Source organism: Eubalaena glacialis, chromosome 17 (assembly GCF_028564815.1).
Source record: "Eubalaena glacialis isolate mEubGla1 chromosome 17, mEubGla1.1.hap2.+ XY, whole genome shotgun sequence".
Lineage (NCBI taxonomy): Eukaryota > Metazoa > Chordata > Mammalia > Artiodactyla > Balaenidae > Eubalaena > Eubalaena glacialis.
This window is the reverse complement of record NC_083732.1, coordinates 2,456,436-2,480,243: the sequence shown is the minus strand read 5'-3', so window position 1 is coordinate 2,480,243 and position 23,808 is coordinate 2,456,436. Positions and strand designations below refer to the sequence as shown.

General features: G+C 41.8%; 1 protein-coding gene across 6 annotated transcripts in view; it reads left to right on the top strand.

Annotated features, from left to right (window-relative positions):
• The window catches only part of PCMTD1 (protein-L-isoaspartate (D-aspartate) O-methyltransferase domain containing 1), a 62,917-nt gene extending 43,117 nt beyond the window's left edge, over positions 1–19,800 (top strand). For 5 of the 6 annotated variants that reach the window (XM_061171538.1, XM_061171537.1, XM_061171534.1 and 2 more), the window contains 3 exons: positions 9,685–9,856; positions 11,403–11,526; positions 17,325–19,800. In XM_061171538.1, the coding sequence (XP_061027521.1) occupies positions 9,803–9,856; positions 11,403–11,526; positions 17,325–17,689 (543 nt within the window). In that variant the 5' untranslated portion in view covers positions 9,685–9,802 and the 3' untranslated portion in view covers positions 17,690–19,800. Of the gene's footprint in view, positions 1–5,105; positions 5,122–9,684; positions 9,857–11,402; positions 11,527–17,324 lie in introns of those variants that run through there. The other variant, XM_061171535.1, reaches the window with a different exon arrangement.
• The last annotated feature ends 4,008 nt before the right edge of the window (positions 19,801–23,808 follow it).

Genomic DNA, 23,808 nt, shown 5'->3' with positions numbered 1-23,808 from the left:
GTTTAAGTTATTTGATAAATTGAGTTTCAGTGTTAGTATCCTTTTGTGTCTTCATCATTTTCATCTGTCTTATAATTAGTGGTATGGTAAGTGCTTAAGATATGGGCATGGATATTTTTTATATTGGTTATTAGAACTATGGAACTTTGTTGAATTTATTGAATTTCTATTGTTCTAAGTATTTGTTTTGATGTTGAAACTTAACGTACACATAAGACCTTTTGAATACAAGTAAACTTGGGAAATGTGAAAGTAATATTACTAAAAGCAAATGTTTAAGGTCTGTCTTAAGAACTACTATATATTAGATAATATATTTCAGGTGTTAACACATAAAGGCACAGATAATTCACTTTTGGGTCATTAATCAGGCAGAACAAACTCAAGGAAGAACTTTGAATCATCGAAGTACCTCTTTACAATATCTGTGGAGTCAAGTTTCTTGCTGACAAGTGGGCATGGTCCTGGCAAACAGTAAAATATGTCATTCTTTAAAGTATTTCTGTGTTGATGTAATTTAAATATTAAATCATCTATAACACAGATAAGTTTGAAGGTTTTATATATTTAAGTGTCTCAATTTTAAAAAATTTTTCTAAAATTGTTTTCATGTAATCGTTAAGATGATCAAATGTCCTTGGCTTGTATTTTTTGAGTGTTGTTGTTACTGTGTTATACAGGTTTGTTATTCATAAAATGGTGAATCATCAAGTATGGTGATGTGACTGATCTAAATGTTTCTTTATAATTTTTAATGGTCTTGTTACTTTAGTTAAAGTAATCAGACTTTATAATATGGTTGTTTCTGAAGTGTTACAACTTACTTTTAAAACAGATTCTTATATTAATAAACAATTCTGAAAAAAAAAAAGACAGTTCTGGAAATGTTATCTATTCTGGTTTTCAAGTAGCTCCTGAAATAGTGGTTACGTACTTTAGATTATAAAGGTATCTTGCACATACAAGGGGTAGTAGGTACTGGGAAATGCTTCGTTTTGCACAAGGTCGTGAGTTGGGCGGAAGTTAAATAATCAAAGTTGAGTCATTTAATGGGCACCTTTAACGTCATTTGGTTTTGGTGATAGAAATGATGAAGATGTAGTAGTTTTCTTCCTATCTTACTTGTGTTTTGATGATTTCTTTGATTTTTCTTGGCGTTTGTTGATAATATTCCTAGTTATTTTCAATTTTTAAATTTGAAAAACTTGCTTTGGAAAGTGATGTTTAAAGTTCCGTTCCTAAGCAATTTTATTATATTTAATTGTATACGGGTCATCAAAATACATGTTTTAATTAATAAACTATAAAGTAACTCAGGAAAACAAATTGCTATTTATGTATTCCTTAGTACTTAGTATTGTTCCTTAGTACCAGGCTATCCTTGATTGTGTGTAACACGAAGACAGTAGAAAGCTAAAACCTAATACTTTTCCCATCTTATTTATCCTGTTGGTTTGGATCTTTTTTTATCAGTTCCTTTTTCGAAAGTATCGTCATGTCACTTATGATTTAAACTGTATCTTTAAAGTTTTCTTATGTATATCTATTGGAGATCATAGTGAACTCCCATAGTAGGTGGGAAAAGATTCAATAAACTACTCAACATTAGAATATATAATGTAAGATACATATTTTAAAAAAAATATACAGATGTATGTTTCTGTGTGTGCTTTATGAAGCAAGCTTGGTTCCTGAGTCTTGAAAGTACCATTTCTTCTTTCAGAAAAAAGATCCTTAGTATAGTGTGTATACTGTTAAACTTTCTATGTCTTGGTTCTGTATCAGCAAATGAAATAATTTGGAGAGGCTACCCTGAATTTACTGTACTTGGAGATAGGAGGGAAGGGGGAGTTCTCTTGTGTGGTTTATTCCTTTGCTCTGCCTGTGCTATACCCCACATTCACCGAAATTCCCTAATGAACTGACATTTGATTTCAAAGTTTCTCTAAAACACTGGCAAGCTTTTTCAAATGAAGGACCAGATAGTAAATGTATCTGGCTTCCTGGGCCAAGTGGTCTCTCTTGCAGCTGCTCAGCTCTGCCCCTGCAGTGCAGAGGGCTCCTGGGACACCCTGTGGAGGGGTGGGCGAGGGGTTCTAGTACCACTTCACGGACAAAAACAAGTGCAGGCTGCATTTGCCCTCTTGTCCGAGGTTTGCCGACTCCTGTTCTGCTCTTCACACAGACTCTCCACGGCGTTTTAATTTTAGCCCACTCTGATATAAACGAGTCTTTGGGCCTAAGTTCTAAAGGCCCTTAGGTGTCTGGCTTTCATGAGAGAAGGAGAAGTTTGGGGAAGGTCAGATTATCTGAATCAGTGTTTGTGCACGTAGAGTAAGCAAAATAATCTCTCCAGCTGTGTTTACCTGGAAGAGTAAGTCAGTGAAAGGGACGTGAATTATAAACCTTTACCCTGTAAGTGCTTTGCAAGTAAGTTGGTAATTGGTATAGCATTTATTTACGGCTTCATTTATGTGTTTGTATCCGATGTATACACGGAGCTGACTTGGCTCCCTAGAGGCCATGCTTTGGGGTGTGCCATTCCCTGTGAGACAGTAGGTCCTGTCTCCTCTCCCCTCCAAGGATGCTGTACCTGATTTTGGAAATACTCTACTGTCAGTAGCCACATGAGTGCAGCGTAGCCTGACTAATTGAAGATTTTCATTCTCTTTGAATGGAGGACTGTTGTTTCTACATAGTTTGTTGTAGAAATGAGCCATGATGTGAGTCCTGAAGACAGTAATGAGATGATAAAAATAACAGCAGGTAATGTGTATTATCTGTTCCTTAAGCACAAAGTACCATTCTAAGTGCTGTACCCACAGTCCTAGAGGCAATATTGATGTCCACATTTCCCAGATGGGAAAACAGGGTTAGACAGTCCATAACTTCAGCTAGGCCAGTCTTTTTGTTTAGTTCTGATTTAGCTATGTTGATGTAAAAACTGATTTATTCTAGTGTTTCTTCCCAGGGGTAAGCTGTGCCAATGAATTACAGCCTAGCAGCTTGGCCCCAGATACAAAAGTTGAAGCAGCACTTTTATTTCCATCATTTATTTATTTTTTCCAGATTAGAATTTAGGGAGTGCTGTTAGCATGGTTACGTACACTATAGCATTTTTATCAGAAAGCACACCTACCTGTTCATTAATGAGACTTACCTGTGGTATGGGTGATGGAGATGGGCAGGAGAGGAAGTGTGTCCCTCAGGGTCAGTCAAGGTACACACTTTAAATTACCTTCAGAGCTAGTGTAGCTGTCTGCATTTTAGAAGATTTGATTGATTTGTGGCAATGTCTAGTGTCCTAATTTTATTTTTAATTATAGGCTCCTTTTCCACATAATTCAGTTTGCATTGGAAAAAATTAAATGATACTATATTCTATCAGTTTATCACTAGAGCAGTCCTGCTTCATCTTTAAGAGAATTATGGCATACTTGAAGTAGTTTTGCTATCTATAGATATATAGTCAACATTATTTCAAACTACTTCTCGGATACTTGAACACTTTGGTATATTCATAATGTTCAGATGGTAGTTTTATGAGAGATATTATAGGTTGTAAACACAGTCTTTAATCATGACAAACATTCAAATGGTGGGACAGAAAAATGCTTAAAAATAGTCATCAGGGCTACCAGTTATGTATTTTAACATCGGTTAGAAATGGCATGGGGGAAAGTTTGATGGCTTCTAACACATTTTAGGAGAAGAAATTATTCTGGGAATAACATACTGTTTGACAGAAATAAAATAGTTTTTATCCCAAGTTACTTTATAAGAAATTATTGTTGAAATACATGAAGGCTCACTTTTATACGACGTACCTGTCACATTCCCTATAAAATGTTTAGAGATTGTTTTTGGTCCTGTGGAGTCTCCTAAAGCTCTATTCAATGAGAAATCTGTGTATTTACTCTTAACACTGTGCTTTAAATAATGCTTGAATTATTCTGAAATGAGTTTGATACAGTTGGAAGGGAAACCACTTGAAAAGGTAAAAGTCTTTGTTTTTTTAAATTTTTTGAAATTCAGTAGCTTAATCCTTGGTTGTACGAGTTTTTGAATGGTATAACTGTACTTGGAGATCAAGAGATTAACGTTTCCTTGGGTTTTCTTCCCAATGGAAGGTTGTGAAGTTTTGTTTTAATGAAGTAGTCCTAGCTGTTAGAGTTCAAAATGTATATTATGACAAAGTGTTTTAAGAAAAAGAAGTGTCTGTGATTCATTTGGCAGGTTGTTTTGGACGAGGTATGAGAACAAGATAGGATTCTTTCCTTTGTCCTTGAAGTCCTTTATTCCACGGGAATAATAGTCTGAAATTTCAATGACAGCATCCTATGGCACATGATAAAACTCGGTGTGCAAACTGTCAGCTCCCACTCCAACGGTGTATTGAAGGGGAATGTTGTTTTTTCTACTCTCAGTCAGCTCCTAGACCTAGACTATCCGTCTAAGAGGGAAGCTGCAGGGCAAGGCTAGGTCACCCTGGTCTCCTAGCAGCTTATCAAAAGAATTATATGGGCAAGTTGGCAAGGGCCCTGCTGTGAATGGAATCGTCTGTCCGTCTTGAGATGAAGATAATCCACCATGCACCTGTAAAGAAAAGCACTGCTGAGGTAAGCGATTGGAATCCGAGTGCTAGTTTGGCCACGCGCTCATGTCGTAAACCAAGCTATCTGTGCTCTCTCTTTTCCCACAAATGATTTTCCTTGCACGTTTTATTTTAGTAAGGGCATGTCAAATAATTTTCTCTCTTGACGTAAGAGTCTAAAAAGCCATTAGATTTTCAGGTTTAAATCAATAAATAATTATAAGTCTAAAGTGGATGAATTTGTAGTTATTACATTTTAGAACTGTTTAACTTTTTTTTTTGTATACAGGTAACTTACATTGTTAGGAAGTATAATTTGGTGTAATATAGGAGTATAAGGTATCTGTATCTGGGAAATTTTGTTTTGGAAATTTTCTTCAAAGGATAAAAATGATTGCTCCTTTTCATGTTACTAACAGACATAAAATTTTAATGAGATCCCCTAAATCAAGTATGAAAACTGGAAGAGAACACAAGAACCATACTTTTAGGATTAAAATGATAACCACATAGGAAGTCTCCTTTTGGTAGGTCTCTTGTCTTTCTTTTTTTTGTTTGTCTATTTTTGTTTTGCTGGGGTTTTTTTTTTTTTCCCTTCTCAGGTTCCATTTGTGTGTGGTTGATGTGAAAAGGTGGAATTTGGATTTTCTCTTTCACTATTTTTAAACCTAGATTTTATGTATAAATCTATAAATAATGTAGCACTATTTTATAATAAAGTGAAAACTTCTGGTTAGTTTATTACTACAGTCTTCCAGATTATACAGAATGGTATTTTTGTTATAAAATATGTCCTTTGCCTATAGAGGTTTGTGGGAACTTAGGGAAGATGCAGCTCTCAGAATCTAGTTAAAGCTGAAGGAGGAAATGTTCTCTTTATTGTCTTCTTTACACTGGAAGAATTAATAGCAGTTGTAATTGACTCTAGCCACACGGTAGCTGTCACCCATGCCTCACATCAGTCATTTGTTCTTCATACGTATATGAGCACATCCGTAAACATTTGCCTGAAAATTTTTCATCATAGACTTCTGAAAAAATGTTATTAGCAGTAGGGTTTGTATGAATTTATTTACATGAAATGCTATTTTAAAAATGAGCCATAATTTCAGTATCAGAATACAAAATGTCTAAGTAAGATCCTCACCTCTACCTAGTCAGAAATACTAAAGCTCATCTCTAAATCCTTTATTAGGAAAGATAATCTATAACCCATTTGTGTATTTAAAAAAATGTTATAAGTACAGGCAGTTTGAGAGTTGTTTTCTTTTCTTTGCTAACGTGAAGGATTCGTGAATTATTGGTGGAGAAGGTGAAGCCATAGCTGTAAGTGTAATAAACAGTACCCAGAAGGAACACTGTCTCTGCTAGACATGTTTCTTATAACTAGTAAATTACTATGTTCTAGGTGTTTTCGTGCCTATATTTAAAAATATTCACCTTTCTACCTGATATGTCCTTGAAGCTTTACTATTTTGTGCCTAGAAATAGTCCCATCCTTCTACTCTTTTGGAATGTTGTCTCAAGTTCAGTTAAACTTTAAAATTTGAGTATGCTGGTAAAGGAAATTAATTTGGTATGTTAAAGGAAAGTGTAAAGACCCCGTATGCAGTTGTTAGAGGTATATGGTCCATTTGCATTAGTAGAAATTATTTATAAATTTAGAGGTCTAATTTTTCTCTATAATGATTCTTTGTAATATTCCCTAAGTGGAAGCAGATATACTTGTTCAGATCTGCATTACAAGGGAAAAGACTTTCTTTCCTAGAATAAGGTGGCTTATTTAAGATCTTCAGAAAGGCCCCTAAAAAGTACCTTTCAGTTAGAGGACAGTTGGTTTGGTTTATTCATTAAAGGCAAAACGGTTTGTTTTGTTTTTTTTACTGTTTGAGTTTTGCTTTTTTTTTGGCACTTGGGGAAAAAATCCTGTATTTTGTAACATGAAGCTACAGTTACTTATAGTTATCCAGTTTAGTAAAACAAGAACCATCATAGTGATATAGAAGGTGCCGTGGGCACATATTTTTTCTGTAACTCTTTCTGTGCAGGTTTCCCTTCTAGTCCTGGGGTTCTTGTGATTAACATATTTAATTTGTCAAGTTTGGGTTCATATGCAAAGTTGGTAGGTGGAACAGCTGACAAAACAATTATGTTTCTTATGTTTTTCACCTACTTAGTAAATGTTTTTTGAGGCCTGTAATAGGTGATGGAGATACAATTAAAATTCAGAGGAAGTGTTCAAAGAGATATCAGGAAAACCAGGAGAATATTCCAAAGGGAAGTTTGTGTTAAGGAAAATATTTGAAGCTCCTGTTTACAGGTGATGAAGTTAGAAGGGTAGTTCAGTGTTTTCAGTTTATGCGGCTGTTGAAGTATACACACACACATACACACATACACATGTAGACACATATATACACACACATATACACACACACGCATGTAAAAGAAATACTGAGATATTTTACATTTTCATACTGAATATTTGAGATCTTGTGTGATTTTTGTCCTTTCAGCACATCTCAGTGTGGATGAGCCACATTTTAGGGGCTCTTATCCACACGTGGCTAGTGGCTACCTTCTCGGATAGTGTGGTTTGATTGTCCTGTCTCACTTTTCAGATCACGGCTTAACCATTTCTCAGGGAGCCTTTCTCTCACTCCCCAGGGCTGTCCGTTTCCTTGCATCCTCAGTCTTATTTGTGGAGTCGTATACCTTTAGAGCATTTATCACACTTGTAAATTAATCTTTAATTACTGAGATTGTTGTCTCTTCCACTAGATGTAGGCATGAGTGTTTCCCATTGTATTTCCAGTCTTGACACACAACTGGTGCTCCACAAACAGTATTTGGAATGAATTGTCCTAATCACTACTGTCAGGCCACTTGGCCAGAGTCACACATTTGATTTTAGAATCAGACACTAAATTCTTTCTAATTCATTTTGCTGGGATGAGAGTATAGAAAAATGTCACGAATGTGAGAAGTGGTTTTCATTGTAGGTTGTTTACTTGTAATGGTGTTTTCCTAGATAATAGTTCTGTGAGCGATCATGTGTTTTTAACTAGTAGGAAACTTTTAAACTATAAGCATATTTTTAAGTTGATTTAACAGACTTAACGGTAAAAGAGGTTTAATAATTCAGATTTTTAAATTTAAATTCCCTGCTCACGTTCATCCTGAAAATTTTAAGACTGGCTTAAATTATTATAAAATTGAGTTATTTAAAATGAATTTTTATAAGAATGAGTATTTTTAGATTGAAAATACTGGTCTTTTTTTCTTCTTAAAGGATGCTTACTGTGAGTTTGATGAGATGATTAAACCACGTGATCCACATTATTTAGTTATTTGAAAGCCATATTTTAGACAGTCCTAGGTTGTGTTGAGTGTAAGAGAGAAATTAAACATTGTCCATTACATAGATAAGTTTACACTTTTTTGTGTATTATGCAAGTAGAAAGAATGAGGTCCTATTAAGGAGTTGGGTAAGATTTCGTTGTGTAGCTCATATTTGAACTGTGTCTCCAAGTGATGCTAGGCATTTATCAAGAAGAGAGGGAGGGGCCTTTCAGTCAAAGGAACAGCACAGACACAGATACAGGAGACACTTTGTAATATTTCCTCTAAGTGATGAGAAGCCAGTAATTCAACCTGTGGCTGCAGCGCAGTGTGTGTGGGGTAGGGGGCAGAGCCAGGGAGTGAGTCTGGAAGGGGGGACGTCCAGGTAGAAGCGTAAGGAGCCCCACATGGCCCTCTAAGGGGCGTGGACCTGTGCTGAGCAGCCGTGCGGGAAGCGCTGGAGGGAGGGGAGAGCCAGGAAGCGTGCGCACCGGGGCGCAGGTGCGGCAGAAGGAGTGGCGGCGCGGGGCCGGCCCCGTGTGGAGCCCCGTGTGGAGAGGAGAGCGCAGGCTCTACACCGTCCCTCGTGCCCCCAGCCCCTCCACCAAGCGGACGGGAAGTCGAGGACGGCGTCATGCTGCGAAACTCGCCTTTAAATATCGATGACCAGAGTGTGTCTGTACTTCAGTGAGTTTTAATGGGAACTTACTGCGTAATAAGTCTGTTAATTACCAAAGGACAGGATACGTTCTACAAAATAAAAATGATTATGATTCAGAGTCATTTTTCACTGCAGGCCGAAACTTTTAATGTAAATTATTTCATCCTCAAATGATAGCCTGATTTTGCTGTGTGGTCAACTTAACATCAGTCAACTTAAAAGTGAAAGAATATTTCATGAACTAATTTAAAAAAATTACCGTACGTGTTTTATTAGTGCATTAGGCTTTTAATTATGTATTTTAGAGACTGTTTTCAGATTTGCCAGAACTTAAGGAATAAAGTAGAAGTCTAAATAGGATAGTTTGTAAAAGCATAACTCTGTATACAATGAATCAACACCGTAACCAGGAACAGGGGGCCTGGATAAGATACCTTTGCTTTGAAACCATCCATCTCTCTTCTTTTGTTGTGTAGGGAGATCACGGGGGCCAAAAAACACTTCATTCTGCTCTCTTTTCCAACCCTGTAACATAGTTCTGCCAAAATGTGTTAGGAAAATCTCCCTACTCTTTAGTGGTTGCAAGAGCATAGGGTAAGGGCACCGGTGTCTTTTCCTGACAAGCTTTGCCGCTGTTAACCGCAGCAAGATGCCCGCAGTGGAGACTGCACAAGCCCTTCCATGTCCACTGGCCCCTAGCTTCTTTTGGAAAGAGCGGGGGGAGTGAAGCCTTTTCTCTTTTGTTTGACCCTTGGGATTCTCATCCTTATTGTATGTCCTTTGTGGGCATCACAAGATTGGTGTTGTGATGGCTTTTCACTATATTCACCTTTTAAGCCTTAAGTAAGGTTTCAGTGTGGCAAAAAAGTTAATGTTTTGAAAAAATGTACACTGCCTCACTGATAATAAAACAATACATTTGATCAGTGTTAAACTTCATAAATCTGATATTTCAATCAAATTTTATAATATTTTATCCTTATAATTAATTTGGTAACTTCACTGTTTCAAGAAGCTGGACTATGTTAATTTGTTTAGATCTGATCTTTTGCTTAATGAGCTGAAATACTGTCTGTTTCCCGTATAGATTCGAGTTCTGTGAGCCTGCATTTGTGGTTGGTAATTGTCTCCAGATAGCATCCGACAGCCATCAGTATGATCGGGTCTACTGTGGGGCTGGAGTGCAGAAGGACCATGAGCACTACATGAAGATCCTGCTGAAGGTCGGGGGCATCCTCGTGATGCCTATAGAAGACCAGGTAGCTGCCGCCGTCCTCTCGCTAGACGTGGGAAGCGCACTTAGTGTAAGACGGGAAGTGTCACCTCAGTGAAAGGTACCCTGTAAGTCTTAAGGAAGAAACAAATACTCTTCCCAGATCTGTCTCTAGAGGAAAACACTGAAACGGGCTCTTGACTATTAACCAAGGCAGGTGCGGAAAAGACCCGTCAACTAGGGTTAGGAGAGCCTCACCGAGCCGCGCCCGCCTGGTGTTTGCCTTGCAGCTCCCCCTTCGGTGTCCTCGCCGGGGTGAGGGGCGGGGGTGCCACTGAATGTGGTAACTGTTTCTAGCTGAACATGCGAAAAGGAAATCCTGTTTGGGGTTTGGTTTGAACTGCTTAACTCCATTCCAGACACGAGTAAATTTTTGGATCATCTTTTAGTATACGTAGACGCATTTGAAAGTATTTCACCTATTGTCTGCCTTTGGTTTGGAATTATTAGGTATGATAAGTGTATGAAATACTAATTTATTCAGAAAATGGATGGCTCTTTGACTTTGAAATTTTATAAATATACATTTCAAAAAATATCTTTTATGTTCATATTAACCTACATCTGAGATGTTTAAAACACCTTGTGGTTTGTAAGTAGAAGATAGATTGTCCAAGATGACTGGGACGTAGTGTGGTTGTTTTGGAGTTTGTATATCTGAGGGTCCCGTAAGTTCACACATGTGATTTGCAGGTCAGAGGATTTCACCATCACCATGTACTACTGTGTTTGTCAGTTATTAAAAAGACAGAATATAAAGCATTCATTAAAACACGTTCTTGGAAAAATGTTGTCACTTGAATGCTTCCGGAGTTGAGACTCCCAGATTAATCGTCTTTTTCTGTTTTCCTTTAAAGAGACGTTTTTAAACATTTAAAATATGGTTTCCCATTGGTATTTTATTGAATATTTATTATATACTATTGTACTAATGTAAAATACAATAGGCTGATTTCTCTAATATAAATTGAAGATACTAATTCATCTTCCTTCAGTCATGTACTGAGCTCATATTTTTTCTCAAGAACTGATGGTGGGTATTTGCTGAGTGGGTAAAACTTCTAATCCCCTTGTGACTAATTACATTTATCTATGAAATGTCAAGTTGGGATTAGAATTAGAATCTGTATTTTATAACCACCATGGAAGATCATGAAGTTGATTCGTTGGTACAGTAATGAAAACATGTTTTTACTAATACAACACTTTAACCAAACTGAAGCTGTGTGAGACGTGTTCTGGAGGCCAGTGGCAGGTGTGGGTTGGAAGAGTACCCCTAGAAGCCCTCAGACCCCAGATACAACCTGCGGAGTCATGCCGTTTGCACTCAAGTGTCTGTCTTTGAACAGCAAGTATTTGTGATTCCTCCTGTATCATTTTATGGTAAATATTTAAACGAAAGTAATTTGGTTGCATTCAGATACAAGTGATTATAAAGCAATCACTGCTGTTCTGTTAAAACAAAATTGTGACTGTAAGGTGATCACACTTCCAAGATTAAGCCGTTCTATTTCTTTTCTCCCTCTAAATAGTTAACACAAATTATGCGAACTGGACAAAACACTTGGGAAAGTAAAAACATCCTTGCTGTGTCATTTGCCCCACTTGTGCAGCCGAGCAAGAATGACAATGGCAAACCAGATTCTGTGGGCCTCCGTAAGTAACCGCTGGTCCTTTCTGACTGGACTGTGGCTTATGTTGTTCAACAGCTGTGCTTGGGATTAATGGACTGTGTTAATTATGAAGAGTTAAGTAAATAATGCAGTAATATATTCCATGGATTTATTTGTTTTTTTGTTGTTTTTTTTGGATAAAGCTCCTACCTTGCACCAGACCCTGTTAGCTGCCTTCACGGAGGCATGAAAAGAAGGGGCAGGTCAAAGGAAAAGATGAATTTATTACTTACAGTTGTGAATTTATTAATTATGGTAAATTTGTTGGCATCATTTTCCATACAGAGGGACAGCAAACACAAAAGCCTTCCTTTAGGCTGAAAAGAGCTTGCTCCTTCCAAGACCAGCAATAACTTTCAGGGTCGCTGAATCTCCTCGGCTGGGCTGCAGACGATAGCTGATGGAGACTTTCCTTGTCCTCAAGGAGAGAGTCAGTGTTGATGGGGGTGGAGTTGTTTGAAGGTAGGAAAATGGTGGAGGAAGAAGAGGGCTCTAAAGTTTTACTCTGAGCCCCTCACTGAGTGATGGTACCATTTATTGCTGTTGAGGACTGAGGGTGAATAGCTTGGAAATCGGTGTAGGAAGATCAGAGACTTTTATTTTGGCTGTGCTTGAGTTTCCTGTTAGGTAGGCATGCGGGTGTCACCCTGCTGCACACGCTATGAGGACGGGTGAGGAGACTCGGGTGAGGAGACTCGGGGGAGGCGCTGGGCCTGGGCCTGTGATCCACCAGATCAGAGCTGGGCCACGAGCAGAGGCAGGGCCGAGAAGTGGGAGGACAGCAGTGTGTGGTGTGCGAAACCAGGCTTTGGAGGAGGCGGGAGCGCAGAGCTCCCTGAGGGCTGCTGAGACCCGGAGGAAGAACGGTGAGCGCGGCAGTGGTTGGCCCAGCGTGTATCATGGCTTTGGAAGCCAATAAGTAAAGTTCTTTGCCAAAAATGAGCATTAGAACTTTACCATAGTAGACTTCTGGGTTTAATTTGCTTTTTAAATGAATTTATTTCATAGGAACCTGGGAGAGATTTCATTTTATTTTAAGGGTTATTTTACCCTCTTGCAACCCATGTGGTTTTGTGGCCTTTTGGGTTTTTTTTTTTTTTTTTTAATTTATTTACTTTATTTATTTACTTTTGGCTGCGTTGGGTCTTTGTTGCTGCGTGCGGGCTTTCTCTAGTTCTGGCGAGCGGGGGCTACTCTTCCGTGCGGTGTGCGGGCTTCTCATGGCGGTGGTTTCTCTTTGTTGCAGAGCACGGGCTCTAGGTGTGTGGGCTTCAGTAGTTGTAGCATGTGGGCTTAGTAGTTGTGGCTCGCGGGCTCTAGAGCACAGGCTCAGTAGTTGCAGGCACGGGCTTAGTTGCTCCGCGGCATGTGGGATCTTGCCAGACCAGGGCTTGAACCCATGTCCCCTGCATTGGCAGGCGGATTCTTAACCACTGCGCCACCAGGGAAGCCCTGGGGTGGTTTTGAGAATTAAATGAAGTAGTGTTTATAAAGTGCTTAGCAGGTAATAATGGCTTAGTAAAGAATAGTGTTGGGATTTTGGGAAGGTCAGTAAATTACACCCGTTTCCCCTGCTCAAGTTCTTACCAGTGGAGAGGTGGACTTGGGGACCAGGTAGCTAGAAATTGAAATGGAATAGGATGTGTGGAGAATAAGAACACGTTTGCTTTTCTGTTAAAATAAGTTAAAATAGGTTTCTGTGTAGAGAACATTATTTCATTAATTATAGGGAATAAAAACATGAAAGAATGTTAGCACAAAAAAACCCTAAAAAATACACGTGCAAATCCTTTGCCAAATGTATTTTGTAGCTATGAAATTGCTCATATAAACAGTTACTAAAATGTATTTATAACTTTTCCTCAGGTTCATCACAAATTTTTATTCAACTTAAAGTCATATTTCTTTTTCTTTCTTTCTTTCTTTTTAGAATGTCTTATACATTCTTTTAGAATGTATAAGACATTCTAAAAATAAATTTCACGGCAGGCCCTTTAGAAGGGGTGAAGGAAAAACTCTACACCAACTAAAGGAAAACTCTGTTTCCTTTATACACCACCTACCGAATCCTCCTGTCATCCAGACCCGTGGGTTCTCCTCCCTGAGCAATCCTGCAGTCCTCTGCGGACACCAACGAGCTGTACGGTGGTCTGGTGCAGTTCCGGCGCTCGCTACACAGGACAGGCTACAGGCTCTGTCCTCCTCCAGCTTCTCACAGGCTGCTTATGAATCAGGCTCCCATGACCCCTCCTCGAGTTTGATAATTTGCTGGAGCGGCTCCGAGAATGCAGCAGAACAGATTACTCATTAGATTAACTGGGGAACAGCTGGATGGGAGTGATGCCCAGGGCGAGGTGTGTGGGGAGGGTGCGGACCTCCACGCCCTCTCTGCACGCACCACCCTCCCAGCACCTCCAGCTGTTCACCAGCCCAGAAGCTCTCTGACCCCTTTCCATTAGGGGCTTCTATGGAGGTTCGATTGATTAAATCATCGACTCTCGGTGATTAACTCAACCTCTAGCCCCTTTCCCTTCTCTGGAGGGGTAGCCTGAAAGTTCCAGTTCTCTAATCCCATGGTTGGTGCCCCCGACAGCCAGCCTAGCACCTTGAAGGGCTTACTGAAAGTCACCCCCGTAACATCAACTCACGTGTGGTTGAAAGGAGCTTCTTGTGAACACTGAAAGGCATTGCTTTTCACTTTGATGCTCTCATCACTTAGGACATTCCACGTGTTTTAGGAGCTCTGTGTCAGGAAGGGGAAGCCAAATGTACATTTCTTCTTATAAATCTCAGTATCACAGAGGTCAGGAGATTTCATGAACTGTGGAACCGCACCACGCTGAGCCATACGAAGTTGCGGTTTTGTAGGTTAAAAATGGGGTTTGACCTAAATCCAGTGCCCTTTTCAGTCTTACTTACCAAATAAAAATGAAAGTGCTGACTGCTAGGTTCCTATAAAATCTACGTAGAGACCACCTTTTGGGAAACAAATAGAGCTGACACGTGTGTGTTAGAGATAGCCTTCATTGTAGTTCTGGCCTGAAAGCTTCAATTCACAGTAAAGTTTTACAGCAGTCAGGACCCATGTTGCCTGCTGCATTGGATCCTTCTCGTGACTGCAAGCATTAGGAACAAGGAGGGTTGGAGTACAGGAAATGCTGGGAGTTTTGAGTAAGGAGGGCTGAGAATCATCTGAAAGTTTTCCTATTATCAGAAAAACGTTTGAATGAGGCTCTTGTGGGTGCTGCTTTAGGACCTGTGAGTGTTAGAAGCGACTGAAGCCGGGTCTGAATCCTTCTGCACTCCGGGTCCAGTTGGTGCCTTTGAAGTCGGGCTGCCCTGGCAGTCGTCGTGGTGATCGTGTAGCTGGAGCAGCCGGCAGTGCCGGTGGGGGCGGGGGGGGGGAGGGCGGTGAAGGTACTGGGAGAGCGCCCAGGGTGCGGGCGGGTTGCACCCACAGGGACTACGTTATTCCTTCTCTTCTTCGCAGCTTCTGAAGCTCTTCCCCGGTGGTTCTCTACCCCGCTTCCTGCAGTGGTCCCTGGACCTCCGGCCTCCCTCCCGCCGGCGCCCCCCGTGGGGGCCGTCCTGGCCTTTGGGGCTGACGGCCCCATGACTCCCGTCTGCAGCCTGGCCCTGCCCTGAGCCCGGCGCTGGCGGGACTGCCGCGGCTGCAAAGGGCCGGCACGTCGCGTGGCCTCTGGGGCCCCGAGCACCTTGCCGGCCCCTCCCCGCTTGCCTCGCCCGGCACTGACAGGCTGCCACGTGTGAAAGGTCCACGGGGTGGCGGGAGCGCCCAGGCCTCCATTTAGGACACGCAGCACGAGCGAAGCAAATCTATCTTCTCCTCCCCGAGCTGTTCTTTCTCTGTCACGTCGGTAATCAGCGTTAGCATCTGCCTCGCCGCTGGGGCCAGAGCCTCTCCGCGTCCAGGCCCCGTCCGTCCTGTCTTCAGAGCAGGACTCAGCCTTGTCCCCTCTCTCCGCCCCAGCGTGGTCCCCTCTCACGCAGGCCGCGGCACGTCCGGCGGCCCCCCGCTCCTTCCCCTGCCAGCCGCCACCCCACAGAGGGGCCGGGCCGTGCTCGTCATCCGTTACGACCCTGCCTCCTTAGAACCCTGCAGTTGCTGATGGCGTGGCCTTCCAGACCACGGCGAGGCCCTGCCCCGCGCCCTCCTGCTCCACGCTTCCCCCGCGCTGGCTGCCCACCTGCCTCCGCCCAAGGCACTCGCGGGCTGGCCTCCTCCTGCCACGTGGATCCAAGCGCAGTCGTGACTTAGGGATACCACAAGGGCCACCCAGTCGGGAGCAGCCTCGCCCCCATGTTACTTGCTACATCGTTGGTGGTTTGTTCCGTACTTTTTTATCTGCCGCTCCCCAGACGTATACGCTCTGTAAGAGCAGGGACTGTCTTAGTTTCAGTCTGTTGTGTGCTCACACAGCTGGCTGCTGGCAGAGTTGTTACAGGTTGTTCCAGTTTCCCCGCATGGTTGGGGGCAGGTGCAGACGGCAGGATAGACGGTCCAGCTGAACCTGCCCGACACGGCTCTTCGAATTCCTTTCCATTTTGGGTTTCAGTAGAGAGTCTGAAGACAAGGTTTTGTAGCAGGCCAGGAAGTATGTGCTAAGGGATCTTTGAATTGGTCTAAAATGCCTCCTGCCTGGAGTTTTATGAAAAACCACATCTCCCGCTGCAGGCTGTGCCCAGCTTGTGACTGGGCAGAGCCCCGGGCACTAGGGCAGGAGGGGAGCACACAGGACAGGATGTATACCGGCAGGCCCTGTTGGGGGAGGATGAGGAAAGGCCCCAGGCCTCCTTCCTATCTCCCACCCGCAAGAGCTCACAGTTGAGGGCAAAGACCGACCACATACACACATTCGGGTAACTGACATGATAACAGGAAGGTTTGGAAGGAGGTAGCTAAGAAAAAGCACTAAAAGTAAGGGGAAAAGTGATGAAGGCTTTCTCGTGCTGTTGAACTGAGGAGGGCTGTGCTTTGCTAGGTATTTGAGAAGAATCCTTGATAAGGGTTTTATTCCCACAGGGGTGGAAACTAGGAAAAACGAATTTCAGGTGGGGACCTGAGAATTTTCTCTGTCTGGGTGCAAAGCACTGGAGGAGGCCACCAGGAGGGGCGTGTGGCTCTAGGTCTTAACATCAGCGCGTCGGCGGGGGGCGGGAGTGAAGCAGACAGGGCCTGTTCCGACTCTGCCTGTGCGCTTGATAGCAGCGAGCATCAGTAACTTAGATCTGTGGTGTTTGGGGGCTGTTGAATTGTTGCGGCATGATTTCTGGTGGCCCTTTCCCTGTGAACCAGTTCTGCCTGTTGATTTACAGAAAGATGGAAACTGCGTGTGCATGTGTGTAGTAGTTTAGAGCTCAGACCGAGGCAGCTGTTCAAACAGTGCCTTCCTTTGAGGTTTTTAAATAGGTCCTTCACATGCTTTTCGACATCAGAAAGTACAGAGAATGTGTAGGGTAAAATCTCTTCTACTCTCGTCCCCTCACTACTTAATGCACGTGTGCTCCAGCTGTTGTGAGTTATTTATCCTTCCCGAGAGGGTTTATGCTCATACCTGCGGATGCGCACACGTCGGTACACACAATCCCCAGTGCCGTCCGCCGTCCTCAGTACCGCAGTGGTCTGGCACATAGTAAGTGCCCTTCCTAAAATCTGTGTTAGATGCAAGTCAGAGTTTTTTATGTCTCTGTCTTCTAGTATTCACTAAGAAGTGAACAGTGTATAACGTTTTACTTTTTATGTTTTTCGTGTGTTTTTAGCCCCCTGTGCTGTCAGGAATCTGCAGGACTTGGCTCGTATTTACATTCGACGCACACTTAGAAATTTCATAAATGATGAGATGCAGGCCAAGGGGATTCCTCAGAGGGCTCCGCCCAAAAGGAAAAGGAAGAGGGTCAAGCAGAGGATTAACACTTACGTCTTTGTGGGGAATCAGCTCATTCCTCAGCCTCTAGACAGTGAGGAGGATGAGAAGATGGAAGAAGATGAAGAGGGGGAGGAGAGAGAGCGCGGCGAAGCCCAGAAGCTGGAGGAGCCGCCCCAGAACCTGCTGAGGGAGAAGATCATGAAGCTCCCCCTGCCCGAGTCTTTGAAAGCTTACTTGACGTATTTTCGGGAAAAATAACTTAGGGCAAGAAGAAAGAATGCCTACTGATAATTCCTTTAGTCTTGAAAATGTAGCATTTGTTAGAAGTTAAAAGAGAATTCTTTCATCAGAGTGACTTTTTAGTGGAAAAAGTATAACTTGTTTCTGTCTTAGTAATAAAAATGATGTATTCTGTGATTAAAAAGAATCCCTTTTATAAAATATATTTTTCTTTAAATCTTGGAAAAATTGCTGTTTTAACTCGGAGCGACTTCAAGAGTGGAATGTAACAGTAGTCGAGACTGGGTCCTTCAGATCCTCGTCTGGTTCCTTACAGACTAGTAGTGGTGAGGGTTAGATTTGATTTTCCGTAAGGTGAAATAATCGTGAAGCATATGTAGTCTGATTCGAATTGCAGCCATTTGCATTTCCTCCATGAAACCTTTATCTAACAAGGAAATCAGCAGCTTTGTGTGTTGCAGTCACTATTGCTGAGTTGCTGTAGGTCTGTTCCGGGCAATGTATGAGTGCAATAACGATGCAGATATGGAGTAACGTAGCTTTAAAAAGCCTCCTTTCAGGGAGTTCAACAGCACTGCTCTCTTGCTCTTGAATCTGTTGCCAAAAGACATGGGGAAAACATCTTCTCTCATAGAGATTTTAGGAGCACGTCAAGTGAATATTGAAGTAAAACGTATATACTTAATACAACTCTTAGTTTGTGTGGACCCTTTACATTTTCAGTATTTAACAATGATGAGGTTATCTTACTCTGAAGTTTTAGAAGACAGTATATTTAGGACGGTTTTCCCTGTAGCCCACCGTATAAAGTATTTGCTTTAAGAGAGTCCGTTGTCCTACGCGACTGTGGGTGGCTCATCGGTGAATCGGCCTGAGCGGGCTGGTCACGGGTGCACTTTAGCAAAGGGAACTCCTGGTTCATTGGCAGGTTCACCCTTGACAAGTAGGGCTGCGCCAGCCTGCATTTGCTTTGGAATTCATCTTTGTAGCATAGAAAGTATTCACAGAAATTATATGTAGGTGACCTTTTCTTTGAAAATTCGGAATCATTGTGTAATCTTTGGGACCTACATTGGGCTCATTTAATTTCTTCCCATGTTTTTATTTTGTTCTTGTTTCTTGTGGTAAAGTAACAGTGATTTTCATTTTTTTGCTTAATATCACATACTACTGTATTCATTATTTGAATGTCAGTAGTGAAACAGGTGGTAAATGCCATTATTAGTGTGTTTCTTTTCTTCCTACTAGGGCCTAGAAGAGTCATTCCTTGTTTAAGAAAGTATACAGTGTAGCATATTTACTATTCAGTGTTCCATGGATTATATATTTTTTAAAAGGAAAAATTTGAGAGTATCACTTACCACCACCAGCATCACTGTTAACAACTGTTGAACAAGTATGCTTGAGGAAACGCACTCAATGTGTAGTGGAAGGATTATTATGTCTCTGCAAAGATTCAACCGTTAGATGAATGGTTTAAAAAAATCTTAGCTCTGGTAATTCCACACATCTAAAAACAACTGTTTGAAATATGCTAAGCATGAATTATCCCAGGTAAATCAGGATATTTTAGTAATGTGAAAGATAATTTCGTGGAAGCTGTTTGTTTTTTACCATTGACTGGGCTTGGGCGTTGGGGGTATCTCCACAATTTTTCTTAGGTGATTACTAAGCTGTTATTGTTAAGAAATGCCCCATTCATTTCTATCAAGGAAAAAAAAATAGTTTCATACAATTAGCATGTTAGAAATGTTCATTTTATTTTGAAATCAGTGTCCATTTTAGAAGTTTAATTTTGAGTTAAACTTATTTTTATCTAGCCGCCCCCCCACCAGTTTGTTGTTTTCGGGGCAAGTGTTCAGATACGTAAACAACGTTTTCTTAAATCATGGTGTTAACTATTCATGAGGGACGTTTTTGTTAAGGATATATTTGAAGATGGAGTTTTTCATATCAGCTTTCATTCTGTTGGCTTTGGCAAAATGTACAGTAGGTTTTCATAATCACTGCCTATTTTTTGTCATTGAAATGTATCTTTTGTGTTTTTAAATGCATTTATTTCACAGTTGTGACTTTACTATTGACTTTAAATAAAGAAGTAGAAATAAAAAATGAAATTTTAAGCGAAAGCCCTTTTATCTATTAATGGGAATATATTAGAATGATTAAGAATATTTTGGGTGTTTATTTTTTAATGAATCATGTTATATTTGAGTGTGGATAATTATGCTTTATAGGTGGAGAGGTAGCAAATAAAGATGAAGTAATTGAAAATGATCAGTGTATTCATGGGATTTTACAGTGGGGTAATTATTTGTTTTGCGGAGAGAAAGTAGGCCTAGGGAGGGAGCACGACGACTCCCCCCCCTCAGTCAGATTGCTGCTTGGAGATGGCTTGAGATAGCATCCAGAATCTGATAAAGCCCGAGAAACTGCCAGCAACACCGTAACTACCAGGAACAGCATTTAAATCTGTACTGCTTATTGGTCGATATATCTGGTTCTAGTACTAATAAAGAAAAATGTCATTAAAATAGCATACGTAGTAGTTAAAATACAGAATGTGTAAGTGTTGGTTTCTAGCTGTTTGAGAGGACAAAAGTGAAGCAAAACCTGTTAATTTATGGGAAAACTTGGAAAATTATTTTAAATAAACAGTTGCATATAATTAAGCATCGTTCTCCAGTGGCCTGCCTTTTTTCTCTTTTTAAATTTAGAAAATGTCAGTACACCTATGGATATATGCTGAATTATGGTATAGAATTGTCTGTATTTGGACATCTCATTTCCTTTTGACTCTTGCCACCTCTGAAGGGTGTAGGGTTTTTAAAAATTTATTTTTATGAACGATTCAGGTAGATACGAAGGATATTTATAAGATATGTGGAAAGTCCAAGGAATGACTGAGTGTTCATGTAAGTACATGTGAGTACGAACCATGAGGCTTGACTGCTAGCACTACCGTTACCTGTGTGTGCCCCTCTTCCCCGCTCATCTTAACCCCCTCTCAGGGTGCCCGTTTGTGACGATCACACCTGGCTTTTTGCCGTGGTTTTACACATACGCTTGTATCTCCAAGCGGTATGAGTGGAATCACCCCTGTTCATTCCTGTGCACCTACTTTTCACTGCACGTTGTCTTTCTGAGGCTGGTCCCTGTTGTCTGTAGTGATGCTAGATTCCCACATTCCCACTTTTTTGTTCATTATTTCTTCTTGACTCTTAGATCATCTCAATTTTCTTTTGCTTAAAGTACATCTTTTAAAATTTCTTTTGGTGAAAGACGCTGGGTAGCTAACTCTTAGTTTTGTCTGTCTGAAAAAAATTTATCTTTGTTCTTGAAAAATATGACTTAATATAATTTTAGGATGACAGTATTTTTCTCTAAAACAATGGAGTTACTTCTCTACATTCTGGCTTTCATTGTAGCTGTTGAGAAGTCCACTGATAGCCATTTCTTAGAAGGTTATCTTTTATCTCTGTTTTTACAGTTTTGTCTTGACCTTGTTAATACTCTTGTCTTGGCATTGTTGATTTTCTGTAGTTTCGTATAATGTGCTAGGTGTTAATTTTTATCTTTAATCCTACCTGGTATTTGTTTTATAGGTGTGTGGATTGGCCTCTTTGATCAGCTCTGGAAATTCTTGGCCATTTTCTTTTCTTACAGACATTGCCTCAACATTTTGCCTCTCAGCATTGGATTCTAAATAATTTATTCAAATATATCTTCCAACCACTAATTCTGTCTTCACTTGCTTTAAGTCTGCTGTTAAACCCTTAAACTGAGTTTTAATGTCTGTTGAATTTTCTAGTTCTGCTTTAAAAATTTTTTTTTTTAAAAATAATTTCCTGCTCTTTATTACTACGTTGAATTCGGTGAGCACACTGAACCTAGTTTCTATTCCATATCTGATTCCAGTATCTGAACTCCACGGTGGGCTTCTGCTCAGGAGGTCTCTGAGGGCTAGCTGTGACGACCCCGTTGCTCTTGTGCTTTGCGGGCTTTGACTGAGCTTGTGGAACTCTATCTGTGAGAGTTTATTAGAGGCCGACTGGTCTTTGCCAGAAGCACTGCTGGCTCACGGCCTCTTTAAACTAAGTCCTGGGTTTAAGGGTTTCACACCACTCAGGGAGAGGGGCCTGAACATCCACAGGAAAGCTAACCTGGGGACGTTACATCTTCGGGGAGATTTTACTCCCTTCCTCCTCATAGCAAGTTTTGAAATAGGCAGTTTTCTTTGCATTCTTTGGGGGAAGGAGGGGATAAAGTGGATTATTTCTAGTTCTCTTGAATGAACTTGATGGGGACGTGGAGATTCCAATGAAGCCCTCCCCATTTAGGAAAGGGCTTTTCCCTTCTTCCTGTAGGCTTGCTGCCCCAAATCTGAAGTTAATGTCACTAAGTTAAGCAAATACTCCAGCTGAACAAGACTCCAGTGTTTACTTACCTTGCTGGCTTCCCTTTTCACTTTGTTTTTGGACCCTTGTATATGTCTTACTAACTTGCTCACTCAGCACACTGATGCCTTTTTAAAAAAAATGTTTCTAATGCTTTATCTAGCAGACACAGTTTTCTGCTGGAGTTTCCTAAGGCCTGCAAGGAAAGGTCCCACAGCCACGACGAGGCTGGCATTCATGTGCTCCTCTGGGCCTTGCAGTTCTTAGCCTTATACTCATGGAAGTTAACAGTAGGGGTTTTTTTTTCATTGACTGTCAGCTTAGGTTTCTAAAAGTAGAAAGTTTTTAGTCTTTCCTTCCAGAAAAATGCCCTACGAATACAATGTAATATTTATTATATTGAATATTTTGAACTGAAAACGACGCACAAACGCGCATGTCTTGTCCAAGTTCTCCAAATTGCAAGCATCACCAAGAGCATCGGCATTGTTAGCGGTGGGCCTGAAAGGACGAAGCTGGCTTTTTCGTTTATTGATATAGACAGTAAAAGACACACGAACGATGCCAAGCATAGTTCAAGTTTATTTTAAAATCATTCTTGTTCATGGAGATTGAGTTTTTTCTTCAGATTTTTGTATTAAAAAAACCCCAAACCCCACATATTTAAAAGTTGCAACATTCTGCCAAAAGAGGGCGGTATTCACCTACAGTAGAATGTAAAGGGACGGAAGAGTTACTGAGAGAAGGAGAATGAATTTGTTTCTTCTTTATATTCATAAGGTTGATAAAATTTGACAAAACGTTCTCCACTCACTACCTCTGTCTCCCAGCCTGGTCATCTGGAGTTGCTGCCTAAATTAACCATCCAAGTTTCACTTTGTTTTTCTGTTTTGCATTTTTTAAAGTTCTATTTTAGGGATGAGATTTGTTTGAAAGTTTCGGTCTTTAAAGATAAAACCAAAACCTTAAATACCTGCTTACAGAGTGGCCAAAAAGTACACGTTGAACTGCAAGACATACTTGTGGCAGAAGTCTTCTGTTTCCGGCGGTGTCGCCGGGAGAGGGCCGCCCGCCCCCGGGCACCGAGCGGGTGAGAGGCGGGTCTGCAGCTGCCGGGGCGGCGGGTCCTGGAGGCTCATCGGTGCCACTTCACGTGCTCACACGCGTGACCGTGGGTGCGTCTGCTCCAGGGCCGGGCGCGGGCGCTGAACACTCAGTGTTAAAGGAAGAAACCAGAAGCAGCTGGTGGGAATCTCGTATTAGTGCAGCGCTTTGGGTTTCAGGAGTGGAATATACAGTTCGGAGTAGGGAGTATGTGCCCCTGGGTCAGCCAGTTATTACTGCGCCCGCCCTTCAGGGTTTGGAAGTGTTACCAGATAAAAAGAAGACAAGCTGTCCTGCGTGGATGCAATAATTAATCAACGTGAGCTGCCGAAGCCCGGCCGGGGGCTGAGAGGCTGGGCTCACGGAAACGGTGGAGCGACGCGCCAAGAGGAGGTGCCTTTGCCGGGCGGCTTTGGCGCGGACGGGTCCTCGCCCCCGCGGCGCACCCCGCCCCGCCCCGCCCCGCCCCGCCTCCTGACCCGCCCCGCCTCCTGACCCGCCTCCTGACCCGCCCCGCCCCGCCCCGCCTCCTGACCCGCCCCGCCCCGCCTCCTGACCCGCCCCGCCTCCTGACCCGCCTCCTGACCCGCCCCGCCCCGCCCCGCCTCCTGACCCGCCCCGCCCCGCCTCCTGACC